General features: G+C 35.6%; 1 protein-coding gene across 1 annotated transcript; it reads right to left on the minus strand.

Annotated features, from left to right (window-relative positions):
* Nucleotides 1–960: 960 nt before the first annotated feature.
* Nucleotides 961–17403, minus strand: LOC104600718 (protein ROOT HAIR DEFECTIVE 3-like). Its single transcript, XM_010263822.3, has 23 exons — nucleotides 17188–17403; nucleotides 16028–16177; nucleotides 15301–15367; nucleotides 15102–15204; nucleotides 14275–14345; nucleotides 14120–14183; nucleotides 13950–14015; nucleotides 13772–13819; nucleotides 13634–13696; nucleotides 13459–13515; nucleotides 13087–13245; nucleotides 12923–12991; nucleotides 12721–12812; nucleotides 8002–8080; nucleotides 7430–7595; nucleotides 6548–6672; nucleotides 6028–6290; nucleotides 5848–5944; nucleotides 5593–5754; nucleotides 3113–3217; nucleotides 2006–2100; nucleotides 1807–1903; nucleotides 961–1680 (listed from the first exon to the last, which is right to left on the minus strand). Exons 1-23 carry the CDS (start codon nucleotides 17189–17191, stop codon nucleotides 1432–1434), a joined length of 2451 nt encoding a protein of 816 aa, XP_010262124.1. The 5' UTR covers nucleotides 17192–17403; the 3' UTR covers nucleotides 961–1431.
* Between the last annotated feature and the right edge of the window lie 6493 nt (nucleotides 17404–23896).

A 23896-nucleotide genomic window follows, 5' to 3' on the forward strand; every position in this document is an offset into this window, starting at 1 on the left:
CAAAAACAGTCCAAACTTACTAAAATATGTACATGCATTAGTTATTCCGTATCTTGGCTCAGAAGCGAGTTATTAGTGTGATGCGGTGCTATTACCAAAAAAAAAAGATGTACATGCATTAGTTATTCCGTCATTTTCAACATTTCCAAATATATCTCAGTAGTCCAAACTTACTAAAATATATTTTTTTCATGTGTATGTACCTCGTTTATAATCATATAGGACCTAGATTTACCATCACTGATGTAACCTTTGACTAATTTGAGTTTTCCTAACATGTCCATGTTTATCTTAAGGTTCAAAGTGGCTCGTATCGGCCGATCGTGCCAATGGCTTCCCAATATTCCCCTCCAGGGGTTGTACCAGATCAGGCCATGGTTCAGAGGGTAGTCAGGACTTAAACTGACCCCTCTGAACCGTTTTTGAAAAATAATAAATAAAACTTAAAAAAAAACACCGATACAGGCTAATATACCGGTATATAGGCCAATACACCCTACCAACATATCGGCCTGTGTCGATACTTAGAACCTTCTTTATCCTAATTTTTCTGTCTATGCATGTCCAAAACATATCCCAATATCATCATAATCACCTTATCCCAACTATATGGGCTAAGCTACACAAATCCTATTTCTATTCAATGACATATCCATTGTTAAATTAAAATATGTATCATCTCTTACACAAATCCTCTTACTTCGCAATATATATATATATATATATATCACTTCTTACTACTTCAACCTAATATATCTCTTACAATTGCCTTTTTGACACCCTGCATTTCCAATACTTCAAACCTTAGATCACAAGTTTCCCAAGTGTATCCCAATGCATCTCTTCGAATAACCATTCTGAAATTTTTTGTAATACCAACTTTGTATGCATGTAAAGAGGGGATTGAGAATCATTAATGAACTTGAAATAACAACAATAATCGGACTAACATCCATCCAATGGCCAAAAGGATATATTGCCATTCTCGTATCATCTTGTAATAATATTCTACTATTGGATACTTTCACAACAAAACTCTACTGGCAAAATTCACAAAACGGAAGTCAAAGCATCAAGTTTAGTAGATGCCCGGAACATAACCAAGGGCCTTGCAACTTATATCTCATCCTTGTAAAATAATCAACAATCAGAAAAAAAAAGGAGAAAAAATCCAAAATATGAAAACTATTTTGGGGGGCTTTTGATCTCACCAAACCGTAGCCCCCAGTATGAAGCCTTCAAACAACTAAAAAAGAAAGCAAAGCTTTCAAACCTCCTCTCAGACATCACAAGTGCAATTCCTTTATGGAGCGTATGTATATAATTTATCCAGGCCCTTACCACAGACCATGTGATGTAGTGGTATATCTAAAGGAAGAAGGCTGTTCTTGCATGCAGCCAACCAGTCTCTAGTGAGGCAACTGGTCCAGTTCATTTCACTTTGTCTTGCTCCAAAGTGCTTGAATACTCTGAACCATTCTTTGAAGATGTTACAGTAGAGGATGCACTTGACATTAAATCATTGTAGGCATGTATACCATTTCCCAAATTTTTTGATTCTGAGGAAGGGTTTCTCTGAGCATCAGGTGCCACTGGCTTTTGGCCCTCCTCCGCTAGCCTTTTGAGAAGGTTCATCACAGTAGGAAGGAACTTTGTAGATAAAGACAGGAGTCCAGGAAGCTGCAGACAGATCCCAAGATCAAATGGATCAGCCACACTTGCAGAACAAGAAAATAAAATAAAAGCTCAAACTTCATTTTAGTTTTAATAAAAACAGGTCAAGTAGTAAAGAATTTTAACACTGACGGCGCCATTGCGGAATTCGCCCGAAATGTCTAGCTGGACCCACAGAGCCTTGCCCAGTAAAAAAGCAACAAAAATCACACCAAGATATAAAGGATTCCTGTGAAGAAAGAGAGTTACATGAAAATTAGCTTGAAACAAGGCAATAGAAGAAATATTCAGTATGGCTGCATGCACAATTCAAGAGACAGTAATTATATACCTTAAGAGTGTCATGAACTCATTGAATCCCAGAACAATCAAAGCAACGATTGCCCATGGAGGTGGTAACCAATTGTTGTTACGTTTGTTGGCTTCCTGTATAACATCCAATCAGCAACCATGACAATATAGGGTTAGTCGGTCATACATCATATGACTATAACTCAAAATTGGTTTCCAACACCCTGCCATGTTTAACATATAGTGTAAAAAATGTTGCTTAATACTATTACTAGAGTGCAGGGTCATACTACAAACTGCCAAAATTTATTTAACCATAGCTCAACTAAACTCAACTTTAACCCCAACTATTTGGGGTTGGCTAAACAAATCCTATCCTGTCATCATGCTTCATCATGAACCATATTTTCTGTCAAAAGTCCTTGGGTCATTTATTACCACTTCAAGCCATTTTTTCTTTGCTCTTACCCTTTCTCTTTTAGAGCCTTCTACTTTAATCAAGTTACTCATTGGTGCAGTCTTTCATCTTCTATGCACATGATCAAACCACCTCAGTCAACTTCCCTTCATCTTTTCACTTATTGGAGCTACTCTCAAGTTCTATCTAATATGTCTATTTCTGAATCTGTCCTTTTTAATGTTATCAATCATCCTTCTCAACATCCATATCTTAGCTATATATATAGCTATACACATTTTTTCTGAATGTGCTGTTTCTTGATTGCCCAGCATTCTTATTCCATTAGCAATGCCGGTCTCATAACTGAGGCTATAGCTATGAACAAATTAACTTGCTGAATGAAACACTATGGAACGATCAGCCAATAAGTACAACTATATTTTTCAAAATCCTTGCACACTAATATCATATGCAACTCAGCCAAAACATGAAGGTTTTGTTTATTTTTCAACTTCATGGAAAACATGCACAGTTGTTTTTGCCTTCTATATTGTCATCCTCACAATGATGCTTATGAAACCAACCACAACAATGTTAACTTTGAATGGTTAAATAACCAGACAAGGTAAGCAACTATGGGAAAAAGCTCATTTTCCTGGCTGTCTTGGCAACTCAGCATTGAACACTCAAGAGAAAACAGTTAAGGAGAAAATTTTTGTATTAAAATGATGATGTGTAAGAGCATACCTGTGCACTAATGGCCTGAGAGACACTGTACTCTGTCTCTGCCTTGAATTGCCTCCACAAATTTTTACATTGGACAGGAGTAATCAGAGTTCTTTTTGATGGAACCTGGGAAAGAAATTGAAAATCAATCACAACTGTGGAATGCATTATTTTAATAGGTAAGAAAGGCAATGCTATAGTACACAAAGGAAGCATTATTTTCTTTAAAAAAAGAAGATAAAACAAAATGAGAATCAAGAAATGGGCCAGCTGTAAATGAATTTGGAATTCTTTGCGGCACCTGGTTAACTTCTGGTCATAACTTTTAAACACAGGAGCATATATCATTTTGACAATATCTGCTGTTGGAGGATTTTTTTAATCCAAATAATATTTAAATAATTTATAACCCAAATAAGTGGGTTGGCTAGTTTGCAAACTAAATTACCAAAACTAAATAAGGTGTCCCATATGGGAGTTCCCTCTCTTTAAGTGGGAAGAACAGGTGTCCTTCACCTAGGGGGAGGGGGTAGTTGCATAACTACCCCACTCCCTACTTAAGCTCCTTAAGGGGAAACTAGATGCTCCTCTTCGGAGAAAACTGTGTCTCAGAGCATACCACTCTTAGAGATTCCTAAGAAAAGCCAAGATAAAGAGAGAAGAAAAGAGAAGTTCTTAGGGGAACTGGGGAAGACAGGTAAGAGAAAAAGAAATCTCACTAATACAGGTAGGTAAAAAGAAAGTCCTCTCTGTAAATACTTCCTATGTGTCTTCTGCTATGTATCCTTCTCTCTCTCTTTTGTTTTACTTCTACGAAAGGAAATAAAGGGAAAGAAACCATCTATGACCAGGTGTTTTTAATTGGTTGATTATGGTCCCTCTATCAAGACAGGTTAGGGATTAAACCATCTACAGTCTTATTTCCAAGGGCTGATTATGGTTCCCTTCAACTGAAAATGAAGAACAGAGGGATAAGAAAAACTGTCTACAGTCAAATAGTCAATTTGACTGACTACAGTTCCCTTCTCGTATACAAAATCCGGAAGATTAAGGCTGTCTACAATCAGAATTTTGTCTGATTGGCTACAGCTTATTGTGAAGAAAGAAATCTTCTTTGTATCAAAAAGAAAAGAAAGAGAGAAATGTAATGTTGTGGAGTTTCTCGAATGTGTTTTTTTTTCCTTTTCTTTTTCTTTCCCATTCTTGTACACTTGAAATATGTAAAAGAAATGCAAATGAAGATTTCTTTTTAAGCAGCACTCTATCATTCTTTTCTTTTGTTCTATGCATTCATTTCTCTAAGTCAGAATCAAAAGGTGTTCTCTACTTTCTTGTAGAGATGTAATTAAGGGGAACAATCCATATGATTCCCTGAATAGGCCTTACCCAAAAGAATAAAACTCAATCGCTCAATTGAGTGAATTGAGAATTTATTAAAATTTCCACTCCAACATCCGCCTACTCAGATTGGTTAACACAAGATCAAAATAAATTTTCTAATGTACACTTAAGCATTTTGTTATGTGGTTTCCCAGGTAAAATACTATTTTCAGTTGATTATATGTTAAACATGTTTTTAAAGCTTTAGGACTGTAGAAGTAGTCTCTCTGTACCTATGGCTCTTGGGGAGAAAAAAAAAAGTCCCCTGCTATTTTTCAACAAGGTCTCATGATTTTCTTCATGCATCCAATGAAATAACACTTAGATTTCTATAATTTTCTTTAACTTATATGCTTTTAGAATATTTCAGACATTTCTGTAACTTAATATTTATTGTCAGTTTATACCCATGGCACGATTTCTATGGGTCGACGTGCTTGACACCTATAAACACCTTGATACTTGGCACTCATGCCAACAGACTAAGGTCAAAAGTGAAGTCCTTTATATGGGTTGATGTGCTACTGCTACAGAGGACTTGGCTAGCATGACACTCACCGTAAAATATTACAATCCAACTGGACCAGAAAACAGAGGCCTCCAAAAAATTATTTATTTTGAACTCCCTGCTGCCCCATGTATTTCAATTGGACCATCCATGACAATCAACAACACATTAGATTTTCATATTACACAGATAGATATGCACATGCAAACATTGATTTTTTATTTTTTCCTTTTTTTTGGTGGGGGTGGGAAGATTGCTTAGCATGAAAAACTAGGCATATGTACTCATTATAGAATTTTCTAGATTCTAAAAGGTTTCTATAGCTATATTTTCCTTTGAAAAAATCTACCTGAAAACAGAAGAATGTTAGAAAGAAAATGTAAAATTGGTGGATTAGCTAACTAAATGCCAATTTCTTTTGTGAACAAAACATGTTTGAGAAAATAAAGGTTCTTTTATTATCTTTATTTAATTTTCTTTAAGTTTCTTGTATTTTCTTGGAACCTAAACATAGACCACATGCAACCTGGTCAACAGCCAATAGAAGGTTTAAGAATACAATCATGGACCTGAAACACATCAAGAACGAGTTCAGCAGCTAGAATATAGCTACCTCTTCCCAAGTGCTAGAGGCCAGTGGATCAAATGATGTGATGCTCTTACTAGTAGCACCATTATTATTGGCATCCACTAGAGCAAGTGATAGAGTATTCTCAATGTTATCTACATTGTCATCCAAACGAACTGCAGCCATAACAGAGAGTAACTTCAAGGACTGAAAGGGAAATAAAGGTTATGTTAGAGATTGAAATGCCACTTAAAACATAAAACAGAAGATTAAATAATTGATGTAATGAGTTGCCCATACCGCAGAGCGAGCAGCTTTTGTAATTGCTCTGATGTCCTCTTTCCCAGTCCAAACCCTCGGCATTGAGTCAGAGTCACGACTGAATAGTGTTGAAAACCTGTGAAGAATTTTTGTATAGCCATTGTCAGGGAATAAATTCAATCATAGTTCAGCCCACTCAAAAGTGCAAAGAATATCTACCTGTCCTTCATACGGATCAGGACTCTTCCGGCTTCTTCTCTTGCTTTTGATTCAACAACACCACTTGCATAATCCTCTAGGCTTGCAAGCATTTTATTTACTGTTTCTTCATCCATGTCAAAACCAGAAAGTGCACCAGAGAGCCCAGATACAGCTGCCTTGGTCTCACGCTGAAGAAGTTTCCTTATTGTTGGCCAGGTATCATTACTAGCTGCATCTAGAAGAGCTTCCACAGGTTCTGCTAATGCTACACTCAGTTTTTTCTACAGGCATAAAAAAGAATTGATATGACATTTTTTGACAAGAATACAACTCCAGCACCATAAGCATCTAAACTTGAAAAACCTAACGTGAGAACCAGTGGTCACTTATTGAGAATCATTTCTGATTCATATATTTTGACCTATAGTCTTTTCCCTTCTAACTTTGTTTTTAATGCAATATCTTGGTCATCAAAGAAAAGAAGACTCTAACATAGGACCTATTGCCTATCTTAGGAGAACTAACCCTGTCTTCATACCTCATATAGGGCAGTAAGTTCAGCCAGTTTGTCAGCACGGACTGATGTGACATGTGCATCTATATCACGCTGAAGCTTATCCCGAACTTTGGATGGGTCCCAGTTTGCTTGTTGAATTGCTGCATCTGTAACAGTAATAAGCATCAGTAATTCAGTATATGTAGATATTGCAAGACCATGTAAGATTTTCTTCCTGTTTTTTTGGGAGGGGTACATTTGAATGGATCTTGGTAAACTTCTTGTCTTCTTCCTTGTTTCTAGCAACGGTTTTGCATTGCAGCAAATGTTTTATTTCCTTAACGAAATGAAAATTCATATCTTTTATCCTCCAACATTGTGATCAGTTTCATCACATGCTTTACAGCCTATAGACTTCCCTTCCAGTCATAACTTGGAAAAATAGTTTTGGTAAAATTTTATCCTATGGTAGCTTTGGGGAAGTTCTGTTATTATGTAATTCAATTGACATGGACAACCTACATCAGATGAACATTTTTTTTTCAATTATACATTGCATGAATGTGCGTGCTATTGACCTTCCTTCACTTTATGAAGGCTGTATTCATAGCTAAGAATATGGAAGATAACATAATGTTGATGATAGAAAAAAAAATAATTATTTATCATAATCGACCTTCTTTTTTAGCAAGAATTGACTCATGTCAGGTGGCTTTCAGTCAGATCAATTTTTATTTTTCTAATGACAAAGTTAACTATCATGTTGTATTCACACATCATGTGTTTAATATAAAGGACGAGTAGGTTTTACTTAAAGAAAAGTTGCTATTTTAGTAGGAAAAAGATAAAAAAAAAAAAAAGCAAAAAACAAACTACAAGAGAGAAGGGGAAATTGAAATGAAATTTCAGACATGATTAGTGTACCTGCACATCCCTCGTCAAATTGTGTCATGGAAATTTTAGTACAATGACATGCAGCAAGAGCAAATCCTTCCCCTTCATTCAGAGCCTTGCTAAATGCTTCCTTGAAATTATCTAGGGTCCTTGACCGTACATGACTCAACATGGATTGATAGGCGGGTTGGACCAGCTAGAAAAAGATCAGCACAAAGCAAAAATGAGAAGAAAACAAAGGATGACACTTTCTTGCTCCCAAGGAACTCTGTACCTAAGTAGATAATAGATCACCAACGTTCATTTATTCATACTAAAACTTGGAGTAGAATTTTCAAATTAGAAATTGAAATCAACAAAGAAATAGAAGAAACCTCATGATGTACTAACAAATTCTAGGACCATATAAACCTAGACTTGAGGGACACCAACTTTATCGTTCTCGATGATAATACTATCATCTTTTTAATCTGTAACTTAAGTCTCTTAATTCTGCAATTCTTTTTCTTTTTTTTGATTTCCAATGAAAAAAAAAATGATATACTTATTTCCAAATAAAATGTAGAAGAGTTCTAGAAGAGCAGAAAGTATATAAGAATTACCTGCAGAACTTTAGCTTCCAACTGATTCCTCTTTGCTGTCCTGACACCTTCATCAAAATAAATAGCTTCTGCATCATACCTACAAATAAAAGAATGAAATCATCAATCTAACAGTTGTAGACTTATAGATGTCAATATAACTTGTTCTGGATTTTTTTTTTCGTGACCATTCAAAACATGTAAAACAATGAAAATTTCTTTGGATATCAAAATCTATGTAATATAGATAAAAACAGGAAGCTGTTACAGTTCTAGATTTGATCAGGTAACATAGGCCTACATCATGCCATGAAGAAAAATCATGACAAGGGCGGAAAGCCTGACTTATGTGAACTAGAAATATCAAGGATCAAACACAATGGAAATGATTTAACTAGATGTGAGTCCAATGGTTTTATGACTCCAAATATAAGAGACGGAAGAATTAACACCCAAACTCCCTTGCTTATACCAATGATTTCTCAATCTGCCTTCTATGTTAATGAACAGAAATATGCAAGCATAGCTTTGTTGGGTGCTCAACATCCTCAGCTACCTTGTGATTGAAGCCAAAATCCATGGTCCAAACAGCAGTTTCAGGTGGGGAGGGTTAGATTGCACATCTCACACTTACAATTTGCTGATGAAACACCAACTATTTCTTGGAAGTGAGAAGGGAATGCATACAGAATGCAAGGAATACCATTGGATGCTTCAAAGTAGTTGTGGAGAAAAACATCAATCTGGCAAAAAGCTGTTTTATGGGCATTCACTTGGATGACGAGGAAAGAGAGTGAATCAGAAGCATTTTGGTGGGGCTATAGAATGGAGGACTAGCCAATTAGGTACATGGGGATGCCATTGGTGGAAAGTTTAAAGTCAGGTTGTTTTTTGAAACCTGGTAAATGGAAGATTTTTTTATGGGAACTTAGACAAGACAAGACAAGCAACTTAGACAAGAAAGAATATCTTCATAACTGGAAGACACATCCATCGTAGCCACATTTACCTATATGTCAGTTTACTTTCTCTAGGTTTTATGCATACTAGCTATCATGAGGGATCAGATAGAATAGATGCGAAGGAATTTTCAACGGAGATCAGAATACATATCATCTCATTAAGTAGGTTGTCTACAAGCCAAAGAAAGATGGAAAATTGGGTTTGTGATGTATTTCCTTGAAAAGAAATAGCATTTCTGTGCATGGTTTTGGAGTATGGAGATGTCCATGAGACAATTATACCTTGTACAAGTCACGAGCAATTATAGCATAACCTAAAAAAGTGGGACAGCAACCTCACCATGCACCAATTATCTCTTTGCAGTTCTTGGAAGGGTATACTTAAAGCATATCTTTTTTTTTGCTTAGGCATGGGTGATAAGCAAAGAATCACCAACATTTGGTGGGATTGCCTCATCTTCTCCAAATTTCATTTGCCAAGTCTTCCCTTTCAGGGGGGAAAAAAAGGCCAAGGAAGGAGTCTTTTCCAGTTCTCTCCAATAAGAACCATGGTCTTTCTTGGAACTTTAATCTCTAGCACTCCCTTAAGAACACACAAATAGAGGAAGCAGCCTTTCTCCACACTCTCAAGAAGTTTTGTGCATGTCCTTTCACAATCAACACAAGAGTTTGGTGTCAGCACCCATCAGGACCATTCACCACTAAATATTCTGTTGAGATGCTAACCACTGGTTCCATTGCTCATATGTTGTCAAAAAAGAAATGTTTTTACCTAATTTTCCACCCTGGGTCTGCTTCTTCACATCAGAAACTGTTTACAGGAAGATTAATGCATGCAACCTGCCTTAAAAGAAAAGAAAGGGTTGGAAATCCTTTTTTACTCATTTCCTCTCAGGTGTGTATCATGAATTTGAAGAATGTTGAGCCAATGTTTGGTTGTCACTGTTTCGTCCAGGAACTCTCCTACTCGTGGTAAACTTGATCCTCGTACCATTCCCTGTGTATTCTTGGGTTATCCTTCTTCCCAAAAAGGTTATTGATGCTTTGACCCCGTTTCCAAGAAGTACTATGTCTCTATAGATGTGTCTTTCTTTGAAAGTGACCATTCTTTCCCGGTTTCTCCTCAAGGGGATAGTAAGGTGGAGGAGAAACCAGATCAGGTTCTCCCCCTTCTGTCTGAACCGCCAACATCATCAAATTGAAGAGTTGTGGAGCAACTTGAAACTGTACCGCCAACATCATCAAATTCACCGGGGAAAATTCATATCCAACCAAGTACTATCATTCCTGTTGATGTTTCTGATCCTCTTCACAAAGGCCAACTAAATTCAAGAGTTGTGGAGCAACTTGAAACTGTACCGCCAACATCATCAGATTCATCGGGGACAAACCATATCTAGTCAGGTACTATCATTCTTGTTGATGTTTCTGATCCTCTTGCTATTGATTACTTCATCTGTTGATGACCTAGACATCCCCATTGCAAAAAGGAAGGGAGTTAGGTCTTGCACCACCAATATCCTATTTCCCATTTTGTTTCCTATGAGAACATCTCACCCTCTTTTTGTGCTTCATTTCTTCCATTGACAGTGTCCATATCCCTAAAAATGTAGCAGAAGCTCTCTTAGTACCTAAATGGACAGATGCAATGAAAGAAGAGATAAATGCCCTACATAAAAATGGTGTGTGGGAGTTAATGGATCTTCCTGAGGGTAAGGAACCGGTAGGGTGCAAGTGGGCATTCACAGTGAAGCACAAGGCTAACGGCACAATAGAAAGGTACAAGGCTAGGTTGGTGGCAAAAGGGTTTACCCAGGTATATGGTATAGATTATGTAGAGACTTTTGCTCCAGTAGCCAATATGAACTCCATTAGAGTCCTTTTCTCCCTCGCAGCAAATCTTGATTTGGATCTTCATCAGCTAGACATTAAAAATGCCTTCCTGAATGCAAACCTTGAGGAAAAGGTGTACATGGTACAACCTCCTGGCTTTAGTGCCCTAGGCAAAGAGCAGAAGATGTGGAGGCTAAAGAAGTTTTTGTATGGTCTAAAACAATCACTGAGAGCCTGGTTCAGCAAATTTCATCAGGCTATATAGCAGATTGGCTGCAAACAGTGTTAGGCTAACCATACTCTATTTGTGAAAAAAGGGAAAGGAAAGATTGCAGCCTTGATAGTGTACGTTGATGACATAGTGATCACAGGTAACTGGAAGGTTGAAATTCAGAGGCTAAAGGATTTCTTAGCCACTCAATTTGAGGTGAAGGATCTAGGTCCCCTTCGGTATTTCCTTGGAATTGAAGTGGCCCGCTCACAAAAGGGGATCTTCATTTCTTAAAGGAAATACATCCTAGATCTGTTACAGGATTCAGGAAAATTAGGGGTTAAGCTAGTTGACTCTCCCATTGATCCAAATCATATACTGGGTGACTGTTATGGTGAAGTTGTCAAAGATGTAAAACAATTCCAAAGACTTGTGGGGAGGCTCATGTATTTGTCCATGACCAGGCCAGACATTGCTTATGTAGTGGGTGTTCTTAGTCAGTTCATGCATGCTCCTAAGACCACACACTTAGAGGCAGCAGAAAGAATCCTCAGATATCTAAAGAAGTTTCCAGGAGCTGGTTTATTATTCCAGAAGAATGGTCATTTGAAGATTGAAGTATATACAGATGCTGATTGGGCTGGATCAGTTGATCACAGAAAGTTCACTAGTGGGTATTGTTCCTTTGTGAGAGGAAATCTAGTCACATGGAGAAGCAAGAAACAAAGTGTGGTGGTTAGGTCTAGTGCTGAAGCTGAGTATAGAGCAATGTCCCATGGGGTGGCTGAAGCTATGTGGATAAAGAATTTGTTGAGCAAACTGGGTTTTCCTGTTGATAGCCCTATGTCCTTGTATTGTGATAACAAGGCTGCCATCAATATTGCAGCCAACCCAGTTCTTCATGATAGAACTAAACATATAGAGGTTGACAAACACTTTATTAGAGAGAAAGTTGTTAATGGGGAAGTGTGCACCCCATATGTGAGTTCTAAGGAGCAACTTGCAAATATATTTACAAAAGGCTTGCATCACTCGCGGCACAATTGGCATGATTGACATCTATGTCCCAACTTGAGGGGAAGTGTTGAATAACTTAGTTTTATTCAGTGTCGCAAGGGCACATTTGTAATTGCACTTCTTTTTTATTTCTGAATGATCGCCCTAGTATAAATATTAAAAAGGCTAGTGCCGCCAGCTGACTTTTCTTCTCTCCAATATCTTTTCTCACTTCTCTCTTCTCTCTTCTCCTCTCACTATTCTGGGATCGTACTGCCTCTTCACCAAGAAAACAATTATCTCAATAAGATCAGAGATGATCTCCAATCCTTCCCAACACACTTGATTTAAATTTCTAGAAAACCAATTAACAATTTAGCCAAGAGATGTAGGGTCTTTTTGTATGGTGAAAGTTTTATACCTGCTCCTTTTTTTCAATCAAGAATAGGTCGCGATCATATTTTGTATACCTTTATACATTCTCTTATGTGCTTCATTTCCCATATTCAAATATATATGATTCATTACCCTCTTAAAAAAGAAAAAATAATAATATGACAGGAAAAAATTTACAAGGAACTACACCTATGCAATGTGGCAGGGCCTTTGCATTCACTTGTATGTGTACTTCTGTGGCTATGTGGCTAAACAAATATTTGCCAAATGCTTACAGGCCACAATAACCAAGATTATGTATCACAAAGTCATATGAAGAATTAAAACAGGAAAAGTACTAACTCTGCTAGACATGTGTCTACAATTAAACTGAGCTTCTTCCCAAAGCCCATAACTGAACCAGACTGTACAGCCTCCTCCAGCTGACACCAATCCTGTGTTAAATTCAAAAAAAAAAAAAGAAAAGAAAAAGAAAGGTTATATCACAAATGCTTATATTAAGAATACATTCAAAACGAAACCTTAGATAATGAGGAATAGATACCTCATTTGTAGTTAAACAAGCAAACTTCTCATTGGCAATCTCTTCACAACGTACGGTAGCAACCATAACCTACAAGTGAAATGACAATGGAACAACATGTAAGTCAATACAATCTGAACCTTTTCTTAGCAACTTCTACAATAGCTATCATTCACTCAAATGACCTTGTGCGCAGGAAGGTCGAGGTCCTTGTTCTCCTTAATAATTTTCCAGATCTGTTGTGCACTAAAAGAAAAACCTGAAGCAGGGACTACACCCCGTCTATCTCCAGCAAGTCCACCAGGGGCTATAGAATGGAAGAACCGCTGCCTCAAACTAGCAACCTTCATTAACCAAAAAAAAAAAAAATTTAAATGTACATTTCTTTTCATTGCAAAAGGACATTAGTGTACAAGTGAAACCTCTATATTACAGAATATGGATAAAAAGCTCAACCAAGATCCATGACATAAAATAATAAAATGGAGCACAAGTTCAGAGAAAAATTCACTGAATGTAGTTCTGACATATTTCTCCCCGCACTATATATAATATACCTGCTCTTTGAATTGCTCTTCCTTTTCTTCATAACTAGATAGAGCCACAACTTCAACCTGAGAATTTTAAACAGCAATGGAGCATCCAAGCATGATGCCAAATTAATAAGCATTTCCGAGTAAGACAAGAAAAAGACACAGCTAAGATTATGCGAGCAAGACGATGGAATCTTACATTAAAAAATTCACTGAGTGGTGTTTCTTTGTGGGCTTGTGGTTTAGGAACAGAGTCCCATATCTGTACACAAGGTATTAGTTATGAATCAAGTCTACTACAACTGCTAAATGCAGAAAGAAAAACCAGATTCTGTACCTTCTGTATATCTTCCCTCAGAATTGGTTCCAAACTTTCCAATGGTGTCTGTATCAAGAAGGGATAGGATAGGAATGGATAAAGCAATTAGAAATCAATATTCAAAAGAAAAGGAAAAAAACTATCTAAAGCTTCCAACTCTCTAAAATGATACAGGTTACAAGCTGGGAAAACAAACCCTAGTCTTGTCACGGATAACAAATAACAACGTTGTTTTACGTGGACTGAACAACCGCATCATAACCTGTCATTGACATATAATCATAAAATAATAGAAATTATATCAATCAATCGAAGCCTTCCATATTTGGAATAACTGCTTGAACACAGCATGTATATAAACAAGACCTGGAATACAGTCTTCAGAAGAGGCTTATTTGCAGCCTGCTCACGGCCAATATCGTGACACCACCTAGCATGAAAATTATGTCAGAACCTATGGAAATTACAGAAAGGCATTGTGCTCAAGATTACAGCATCTAGTGCTAAACCAATAAGCTTACATATTTATGAGAACAATGTCTGAAACCGCAAGAGCAAAAAGAGAGCTCTGCTTTTCAAATGCAGTATCATCCTGAAAAATAACAGCAAAATAAAAAGAGCATTACATAAAGGACTAGGAAGTATTGAACTATTGATACATTAATTCAGTTTTTCAAAGAAAAGAAATAACTTGGGTCCTAATAGAAAGTCCAATTTGACTTCATCAACCTCTCCAATAAAAAGTCAGGTATTTTATTTTATTTTTAGATCAAATCACTAAAGCCTAGAGAGATAATGCATACTAAACCTGGCCCCTGTTACCAGTTCTAGAATTTCAAGGAAAATAAGGAGCATAGATCAAGTATCACTAGGATCTGAGATGTACCTTAGTTTACCATATCATTGAAACTTGACAGTGTAAATAATCAAAAAAAAATCTTGATGCAGTATAGGTTTTTCCCACTAACATGGTTTGTGTGAGTAGAAAAGACAAAGGACCAAAGGTCACAATAGAAAGAAATAAAATATGCATAATGGTTCTTTTTCTTTTTTTTTTTTAATTTTGACTCTTTCCATTTAAAGCAACATGTTGTACATGAACAATGCATTATTGTGCTTACAAATTCTTGCAATATAATACAAGTTATATTCTACTTCTTCAGGTATCAGTATTCTTTAAATTGAGTACTAAATGTAAAGGATTCCTAAAAATTTCAATAAGTATCGATGCCCTAGATAAGATATAATCAATAATGCACCAACATGAAATGAGAATAAAAATTATGTAACTAATGCATAATAAAATTTAGAAATGGAGAAAACTAAGAATTAAGGAAAGCTTTGATACCTCTCCTCTTTCTCTTCCATCAGTACCCTCCAAATCCATGACAAGTGTACAAGGTTCAATATCAGCACATCTTGCCAACCAAATGCCTTTGGTAGTTTGAGACCTGCAAAATGAAGAATGTTATGTCACTGTCCTAATATTGGTACACTAACCACATAGATCAATTAGCAAAAATCCAAAATAATATCTGAAGACTGACCTTCCCCTAAAAGCATCCATCTCTCTAAAGTTGGTACCAAATAGATTATTCAAAAGTGTACTCTTCCCTGATAAATCATAGAGGAAAAGATGTATCAAAAAATAACAGATGAAAAGATGAGGGTCATTCCTAATAAACTTCATGCAAAGTGATGGATGTAGTAACGCATGTGTGTTCTTATGTTAATGAGGAACATTGGAACTTTTATAAAGCAGAACTTAACAAATCACTAAAAACAGTCTGTCAAAAATAATAACTGCTGACAAGTAGAGTGTGTCAATAGTTATCAGGTGACTATGGTTTCTGGAACCCAGGTGTATGGCATGAATAAGCACAAAAGTTTATTAGGCAAGTTGGCATCTTCAAAAAATGCTGAGGATGAAAGATATTGTCTCCACAATGGATTAATCCTTGCCATATACTGTTATCATACCTTTTCAACCATATTACAAGTTTAACTCATTCTGGACTTGGCTGAGGCCAACTAATCCAAAAATTGACCTCTAGATTAGGCCAACTGGTCTTTATTCAAGCAGACTTGGGGTTGAGAATCATAATCATATTCAAAGTTGGATTATGGGCTTAAGCAACCAACTCAACCCAAACCAAATGATGTATATCATGTATTTATGTGTTACTCCAATGATTATTAACCAATGTCTTTTGGTGCAGTTGTACAAGTATGTCGAATGACATAAAGGAAAAAGTGGAAAATTCAAATGCATACCACTACTTTGTGGACCCATGATGGACACCACAGCATAGGAGAGTCCACATTCACGCAAGTTCACCTCCTTTGTGAAATTGTCAAGTCCAGAGATATTAAAAGTACCATCTCCATCAATTAACTGGGTCGAGCAACATTCACCAGCTTTTCCTGGGAAAAGAAACAATCTTTACAGTGAGAAACATAATGCATGGCCTATTAGTTTTCTAGATCTAATAAGATAATGATAGTTAGTTTTCTAGATCTAATAAGATAATGGTAGATCAATAAAACCCTGTGCGAAGTAGAAGGTGCAATTTGGAATACATATTTCACAATAAATAGATATACATCTCAAGGGGTATAAAATTCCTTTGTGATAAACCCTTCTTCAGAATTACCAAATCCACCTCTATGATGCTTCCAATTAATGGGTAATAGCCTAATCGTTCATATGGGGTGCATTAGATAAGAGAAGCATTTAGATGATCTCCAACCAGTCTTTTACTATTGCATAATATACGTGGGAATCCATTAATACAACAAAAGCAATCACGCATTTTAATCTTCCTCTCCTGCAATCCTTCATACCGAAGGCTAAATCAAGTAAAATTCCAATCTTCACCAAACCCTCACATTTACGGAGTACAGCAAATTTCTCCAACTTTCTCTTGATCTTTAAAAATTAGTTCAAACTTCGCAACCTTATGACGAAATACCACAAAGGTGACCAAAAAGGCCGCTACGTTAACCCACTTCACTACCTAAATACAACCATAAAACAGGAAATGACTCGTATTTAATGTCTTCTCTTAGATTCCTTGGAAATCTTCTCATCTGAGAATTGATAGAACGATAAAGTTTCGATTTTTATGTAGAAATTAATGCCAACACCAATTCAAGTTTCAACAACCCACACTACACTAAAAATCCAGAATCTTTATTGCCACCTCGTTAACAGAACAACAAACGACGTAAATGCAATATAAAAGGTGAAGACCCATTAAACAGTACGAACAAATAACCCAGATCACAAGTCCCCTAAAACACACAAGAATTTGACATGCAAATCAATTTGAGCATGGAAAATCATCAAAATTTAAGAGAAATTGTGTGACATAAAAGCAGAAACAGAAAGGGGTGCAAAAAAAACAGGATCAAAGGAGATGTTGGAGACGTACCCATCGATTTATATTGATTAATATCTAGAGGAGGCGAAGCAGACGAATTAATGAAACAAATTGAAATCTCAGATGGACGTGGACCTCCAAAATCTGCGAAGGGACGACGATCGATTGCAAGGGAGAAGGAGCCCAGCTGCTGAACGAGGAAGATCCAACATAGCCATCGCCCTCCCTACTTTTTAAAAAGGAGAGCTTGACTGCGCTCACGCTGTAAATTACGAAAGGAATATATTATATTAAAATTTTACTACTTTGAAATACAAGTGCCTTCGTATCGCTTCCGTATATTATACGGATTTCTCTTGTCTCGGTCGCAACGTGTGGGGCCCATTAACCGTCCATCTGACCTCTGTCCTTTCTAATGAAGTTCCTATCTTTTTTTCTATTCCTTTTCCGATATTTCCTATTTTCTTTTTTACTGGACAGAGTTCGCATCAGCTCCCCACTACCGGGCGCCCCACAGGGAGAGTTTGGGAACTAACGGAAGCTTTACATTGGAGAACTAACGCCCGTTCCATCAGCTCCGCAGTCTGCACTCATTATGGTTAATTATGGTTATGTTTGGTTTGAAAGAAAATGCATAAAAAAGAAGAAAAAATTAGGAAAGCCTTTACAAATTTTGTATAAATTTATCTGTCTTTTCTTTTCTTTTTCTACTTTTTTTCAAACCAAACATAATTTAAGGGAGGACAAATGGCGTTTCTGGATTGAGTGGGGAGCCTGTGGAGCGCCCGATTGTGAGGCGCTGATGCGAACACTACTGGACATTTCTGCAACTTCAGTTCAGCTTTGCAGCCTGCAGTTTTGTTTGTCCAGTTAACGGCAGATCTGAACTCTTGAAAAATGGATGTCCACGTGGACAAGGCTACCGAAAGTTGGGTGGCAACTTTATTTTATTATCTTTTTTATTTTATGATCGTGAAATCGTGATGATGATTTATAACGAGGATTATTTTGGGCTTTTTCCTTTGTGTGGGCCCTTGCTTGCTAAGCTCCTGCCATTTTAATCCTTGTATTTGCTTCATAGCCGACCACGGCTGCCGAAAGTTTGAGTATGTGAGGCCCATGGGCCCATATAGAGTTTTATATCGAGAATGAAGTACCACATCTTTTATTAAGGTCCCGTTTGTGAGTGCTTCTGTATTTTGGAGGAGCTGAAAAGCCGCTAATGCTATTTTGTAGTTTCATGTTGTTAAATTTCGGCTTTCCAGATGTTCATCAAATGTATCTTATTGGATTTTCCTACCTTTTCCTTCAAATCAAATACAGCCAAAATAGGAAAAGCCCGGCTCAGTCAGGTGCATGAACAGGTTTAGTGTCGAGTGTGTACCACGTGGGCCTTAGTTTTGACTCCGGATCATCCACCCACAAGAACTCTGCCTACCTCTACCTACAATATACTACTCCCGTGAATTGGAAATATCTCCTCTGCATAACATTATGTAGGAGGATGAGATGTTTTTCATGTATGACTGTGATGTTATGTGGGTAGATGTGGACAGAGTTTGTGTAAACAGGACATCCGGACCCCTTAGTTTTATGGGCAATATAATCAATCTTGCACTATATGTCACTGTATTCTATGAAACAAATACAAGAAAATGGAATTATTCGGGAATATTAAGTTTTTCTCATATATTTCTCAGCAATCAAACAGACTTTAAATGTTCGATGGATATTCCATTGTTCATTTTTATTGAAATATACATTGAATAAAGTCATGCAACGATTATTTTTAAAAAACAAAAAATAAAATAAAAAAATGCAGCCATTTGTTAGTGTAATTTCATCTTAGGCTCAGTTTGAAAGGAGTACAAATACAAATATATACAATGTAAATACATACAAAATAATATAAAATACAAAGCTTTGCACTCTACATATTTGTATTTGTACTCTTAGCCTTAATTTACAAGGTTTGTATGCAAAAATTGTTCAGGTTTGATTTTTGCAAAGTTTGTTTGGAATAATGGATTTGTATTTGTGGTTAACCAGGCGGTCAAACCATTCAATCCACCGTTTGACCATATGTTTGGGCCCATTTAAGCTTGAATCATATTGTTGCCAAAAAAAACATTGGTTTAGTCAACAAACCCGTGACAAAGCTGGTTGAATCATTGAATCATTTGACACAGTCAGGTCATTGGTTATGATTTTACTTTTTTTTTATTTTTTCTCGTGTTATTATTCAATAGACAGTCCTCATCGATTATACTTTTTTTGGTTTAATGTGATGAATATATATTATTAGAAACATGTTCAAATTTTATATATTTCATATAATTATTTATAAATTTATATATTATATTCATTTTTATTTTATTTTATTTTATTTATAGTCTTAAATTGATGCATTTTACCCATTTGGTTGAACAGCTGATTCACCAGCATTATGGAAAAGTGGTTCCATTTCTATATTGATTTTTAAAATATTAATTTGTAATGAGCAAAAGGGGAAGTAAAGTTGTGCGATTCCCATTTTATATGAGATAAAATGAAAGTAAACAGTGATATGAGAAAGAAATGAGAGTAAAAGGTTGGTTGTTGAGAAATAATGTGGTCCATTTTGTCTAAAGGTGGTGAAGGTAGATAGAGACAGGGTTGTGCAAATTTTATATAAAAAAAAAAAAACTCAATAAATAAAGACAAAAATGCACAATACAGTTTATTTTTTGATATTCTTAATGGAGGACCAGGAGAGGGTTTTCAAGACATGCATCCAAAGAAATAAATTTCGCACCCAGTTCAGTTTTGCATCTATTATTTATAATTATGATTTACATCCCTATCTGATACAAAATTTGCATCATCTTCTTTCTACCTCAACTCTCTCTCATATGAAGTGGAGATCATATCATCTTCCCACATCGTTGACAAACAACAAATCCTCCATTTACTTCCATTCTCTTGGGACCATACCATTATACTTCTTAATTTACTTTTTACACTGCCTATTTGCACTCTCATACATGAATATACATCAAAGTCACACTTTATTCTAGTAAATTTACACTCGGTAGAAGTAACTTTAATTTGCATTGCAGCCAAATACAGCCTTACATTTGAGAATTGATCTCATGCAGGTTTCTACCACAACCAGAGTGAGACTTTATTCCTTCATAGGTTGAGCCATCTAATTAACATTTATCATATATACGAATAGGCCTGATAAAAGGTTGGCCCAACCCCACGAATCAAACTTAACTGGCCCCAAAAATCCTTTTGTTTGGTACTTGGTGCCACACACCATTAATAACTCTCCTTTTTCCCCGAATCAGTGGTTGTGGGGGTCGATTCTACATCAATGCTAAAGCGAATCAGAAAACATTTGGTTATGTCAGGTTGGTTCACTGGTCAACCTACCTGATTACATGATTGCCATTGGGACTATTTATATATTTTTAAAAGTTTTCACTCTTTAATCTTTAGGCTGTATTTGGAAATGATGAAAATGGAGTGTAAATCCCGGTTCAGGGTAAATTTGCACTCTGGTTCACTTTTGCCTGTATTTGGCAACATTACATTTATGCATTGACAAATAATAGAAAACATATTTTCCAGTGTATTTTTACTTTGACAATAAGATATAGAAGTACCATCAATAAAAAATGAGTAAATTTGCATTCAAGTGGATTTTTGATAAAAAAAAAAAGGCATATGCTTTATTGGAATTCATGTTTGCAACCATTACAGCTAAAAGTCTGTTTGGTAAGAAGGTAAATTTGTTGATGCAAAACTAACCCAACTTTACAATTTATATGGACTGTTTTACACTCTACATATTTGCATTGTTTCCAAACGCAGCCTTAGTATTTATTCTTTACTCATTATTGTTTACTCTTTGAATTTTTTAATTATCAATTTGTTTTAATGTTAATTCCTTAATTTTGACGTTTCCATATTCTTTTTCTGTATTTTTTGGAATTCCAGCTATTTTTTAGTACTGTTGACCCAAATTGACCAATGGGTCAACCTTAACCCAAACATTTAGGGCCAGGGTCTAGAATTTTGCTGGCCCAGTCCAAAACTTGTCCCGACACAAAATCACCCTGAAAGTGCCACCAAACCCAACCCGCCAACCCAATTTATAGGTCTATATACGTATGACATATCACCTACAGAGTGGCAATTTTGTGATCTAACCAATCTGCTTCATGTAATAGTTTGAGATGGATTGAGTTATTTTGTATGTCAATTTAAATGGACTAGTAAGAAGATGCTCATGGATCATCTTTAAAATTTAAGTGGTTCTGATTTTGCATATATATATAGAGAGAGAAAGAGAGAGAGAGGATCCTTTGCAAACATCACTGATACAAAAGAACTCTCATACAAAAGCTTAAGTTTTCAGCTGAGTGAGGTGTGCCTTGCCAAAAAAATATGCTTACCAGAAGTTCTTCCCTATGAGCTAAGGTGAGTTCTAGATACTTCATATCTATTTACATACATTATATTACATTATCAAGAAAAAAGGATATAAGATGCTTCAAGTGATCCAAAGGAGCCTTCTCGTTTCCAGCGGTTGTTTCCAGTGGTTCCTCTTATCTTCGTCAGCTGTGTTCTTTGATATAAGCTAGAGATTATGACTGTTTTCCTGATGCCTATCTCCATCAATCTTCTCATGTCTCTAATGATTGCCCAAAGCTCAGCCTAGAAGGCAAAACACAATTCTTACAAGGGGCGTAGCTCTCTGCTTTTTTGATAATAGCATAGGGGGGGTCTGGATCCCCCCGGGAATATCATGGTTTTCAAAATTGGAATGGACCGGACGGTCAGATCAAAAAAATCGGGACCTGATCAGTTCTATTTTTCCTCAAAACCGTTGATTTTGGTCAGCAAACTGCTGAATCGGCCAATTAACCATTTGAATGGTTTTGACCGCTTTTTAATTTTTTTTTATTTTTTATCAGAACGGGCCGACTGTTCGGATCAGGCCGTTCGACTCGGTAACCGGACCCTAACCGTTCAATCACCAAGTCAGTTTTAAAAACCATGCTGAATATTACTTCACTCATGTGGTCCCAAACACTTCTTAGAATGGCTAGAATCTTGGCCAAGAAGAACTGTTCTAGTTCTCTTAAGCATTTTAACTTATTCATCCACCAATCCAAGAGACCTGGATTTGCTGAAGAGAGGTACACTCTTGGATTGAAACCTAGCTGAGCTGCACACCAAATAGCTCTCACTGTGTTGTATTTAAAGAAGAGGTGAATTTGATTTTTTTGTTTCTTGTTGGCAAAAGGAGCATCTTATATGGATGCTCTCTGCACTCAGGAAATAGAGTCTACTCGTGTGAATAGATTCCACGTGCGAGCACTCATTTCCAATAATTAATTATAGTAATTAATTATTAATTAATAATAATATTTACTAATTAATTACTAACTAATAATAATTATTATTAATTAATTACAGTAATTAATAATGTAATAACATGCACCCATTTTCAGTAATTAGTTACTAATTAATTATTAATTAATAACAATAATTACTAATTAATTATACTGTAATAATACTTACAGTAATTAATTATTGTAATTATACTGTAATAATAATTACCGATTATCACAGTAATTTAATAAATATATAATTAGTGATTATAATTAATAATTACCGTTATTATAAATATTGTTAATAACTATATATTTACTTTAATTTTAATTTAAATTAAAATTATAAATATTGTTATTAAAAAATACTGTTAATAAATTTAGTAACCCAATTTTAATAAATGCTGATTATTACAGTAATTTAATAAATATATAGTTAGTGATTATAATTAATAATTACTGTTATTATAAATATTATTAATAAATAGATATTTACTTAAATTTTACTTTAAATTAAAATTATAAATACTGTTAATAAATATAGTAATTATTGTTATATTCAAAATAAGGATCTCCTTAATTTTCCATAGCCTTGACCATTTGATGAGATTTTGAGAAGTTCATCCAGCAAGATTTGGAATAAAGCATATGAAAGCCGACTTGACTGAGAATATTCTTTTTTTTTCGCATAATAGAATCTCTGTCTTTGTTGAATGATAGGAATGCTTTGGATTTGTTGAACAGTGTTTGCATCAAAAAGTTCACTTAATAGACTTGTGTTCCATTCACCATTAATATTTACGAGAGATTTAACATTCCAATTCCTCTCCATAAGCTGATCAATATTCATCTTAAAATTGGTTTATGGATTGCTATCCATGGGATCCAAGGATCTACTTTGGCATTTATTTTTTCCCCATTTCCTATTGGCAGCACCAGCAGCCATCTAGCTCATCCATCAGTTTTAGCATGCTTTTCCACCAAGGAGAGTGGGACTGAAAAGAGGCCATTTAAATTTCAACTAGTTTAATTGTATTTGGTTGGACTAGCAAGTGTATGTGTTCGTGACAATTCTATATTATGATAATTATAATAATAATATATCCAAAATTTTCTATAAATGTTATGTATTTTTTTGCTTTTATTATTAATCAAATGTAAATTGCAAAATTCAAATCTAATTACATAAACACCTCATCCAAATATGTGATAATTGAATCAAATTGTGAAGTTTCAAATATCATTGAATGACTTACCTGCTTGGCTAAACTCTTGTTTTTTGTAGTGTTTTATCTTTATGGAGTATATTTTTCTTTTGTTCATTTATCATAAAAATGTAAGATTTAAATATAGGGAACGGGATGAGGTGAAGAATA

The sequence above is a fragment of the Nelumbo nucifera genome, chromosome 8 (assembly GCF_055504915.1).
Source record: "Nelumbo nucifera cultivar China Antique chromosome 8, China Antique-T2T, whole genome shotgun sequence".
Taxonomy (NCBI): Eukaryota; Viridiplantae; Streptophyta; class Magnoliopsida; order Proteales; family Nelumbonaceae; genus Nelumbo; species Nelumbo nucifera.

Coding starts and splice junctions, on each gene's coding strand:
- LOC104600718 (XM_010263822.3), bottom strand. Junction 13,697..13,771: donor TGAGGGAAGATATACAGAAG/GTACAGAATCTG, acceptor CCTTGTGTACAG/ATATGGGACTCTGTTCCTAA. Junction 8,081..12,720: donor GTAGACACATGTCTAGCAGA/GTTAGTACTTTT, acceptor TTTTATTTGTAG/GTATGATGCAGAAGCTATTT.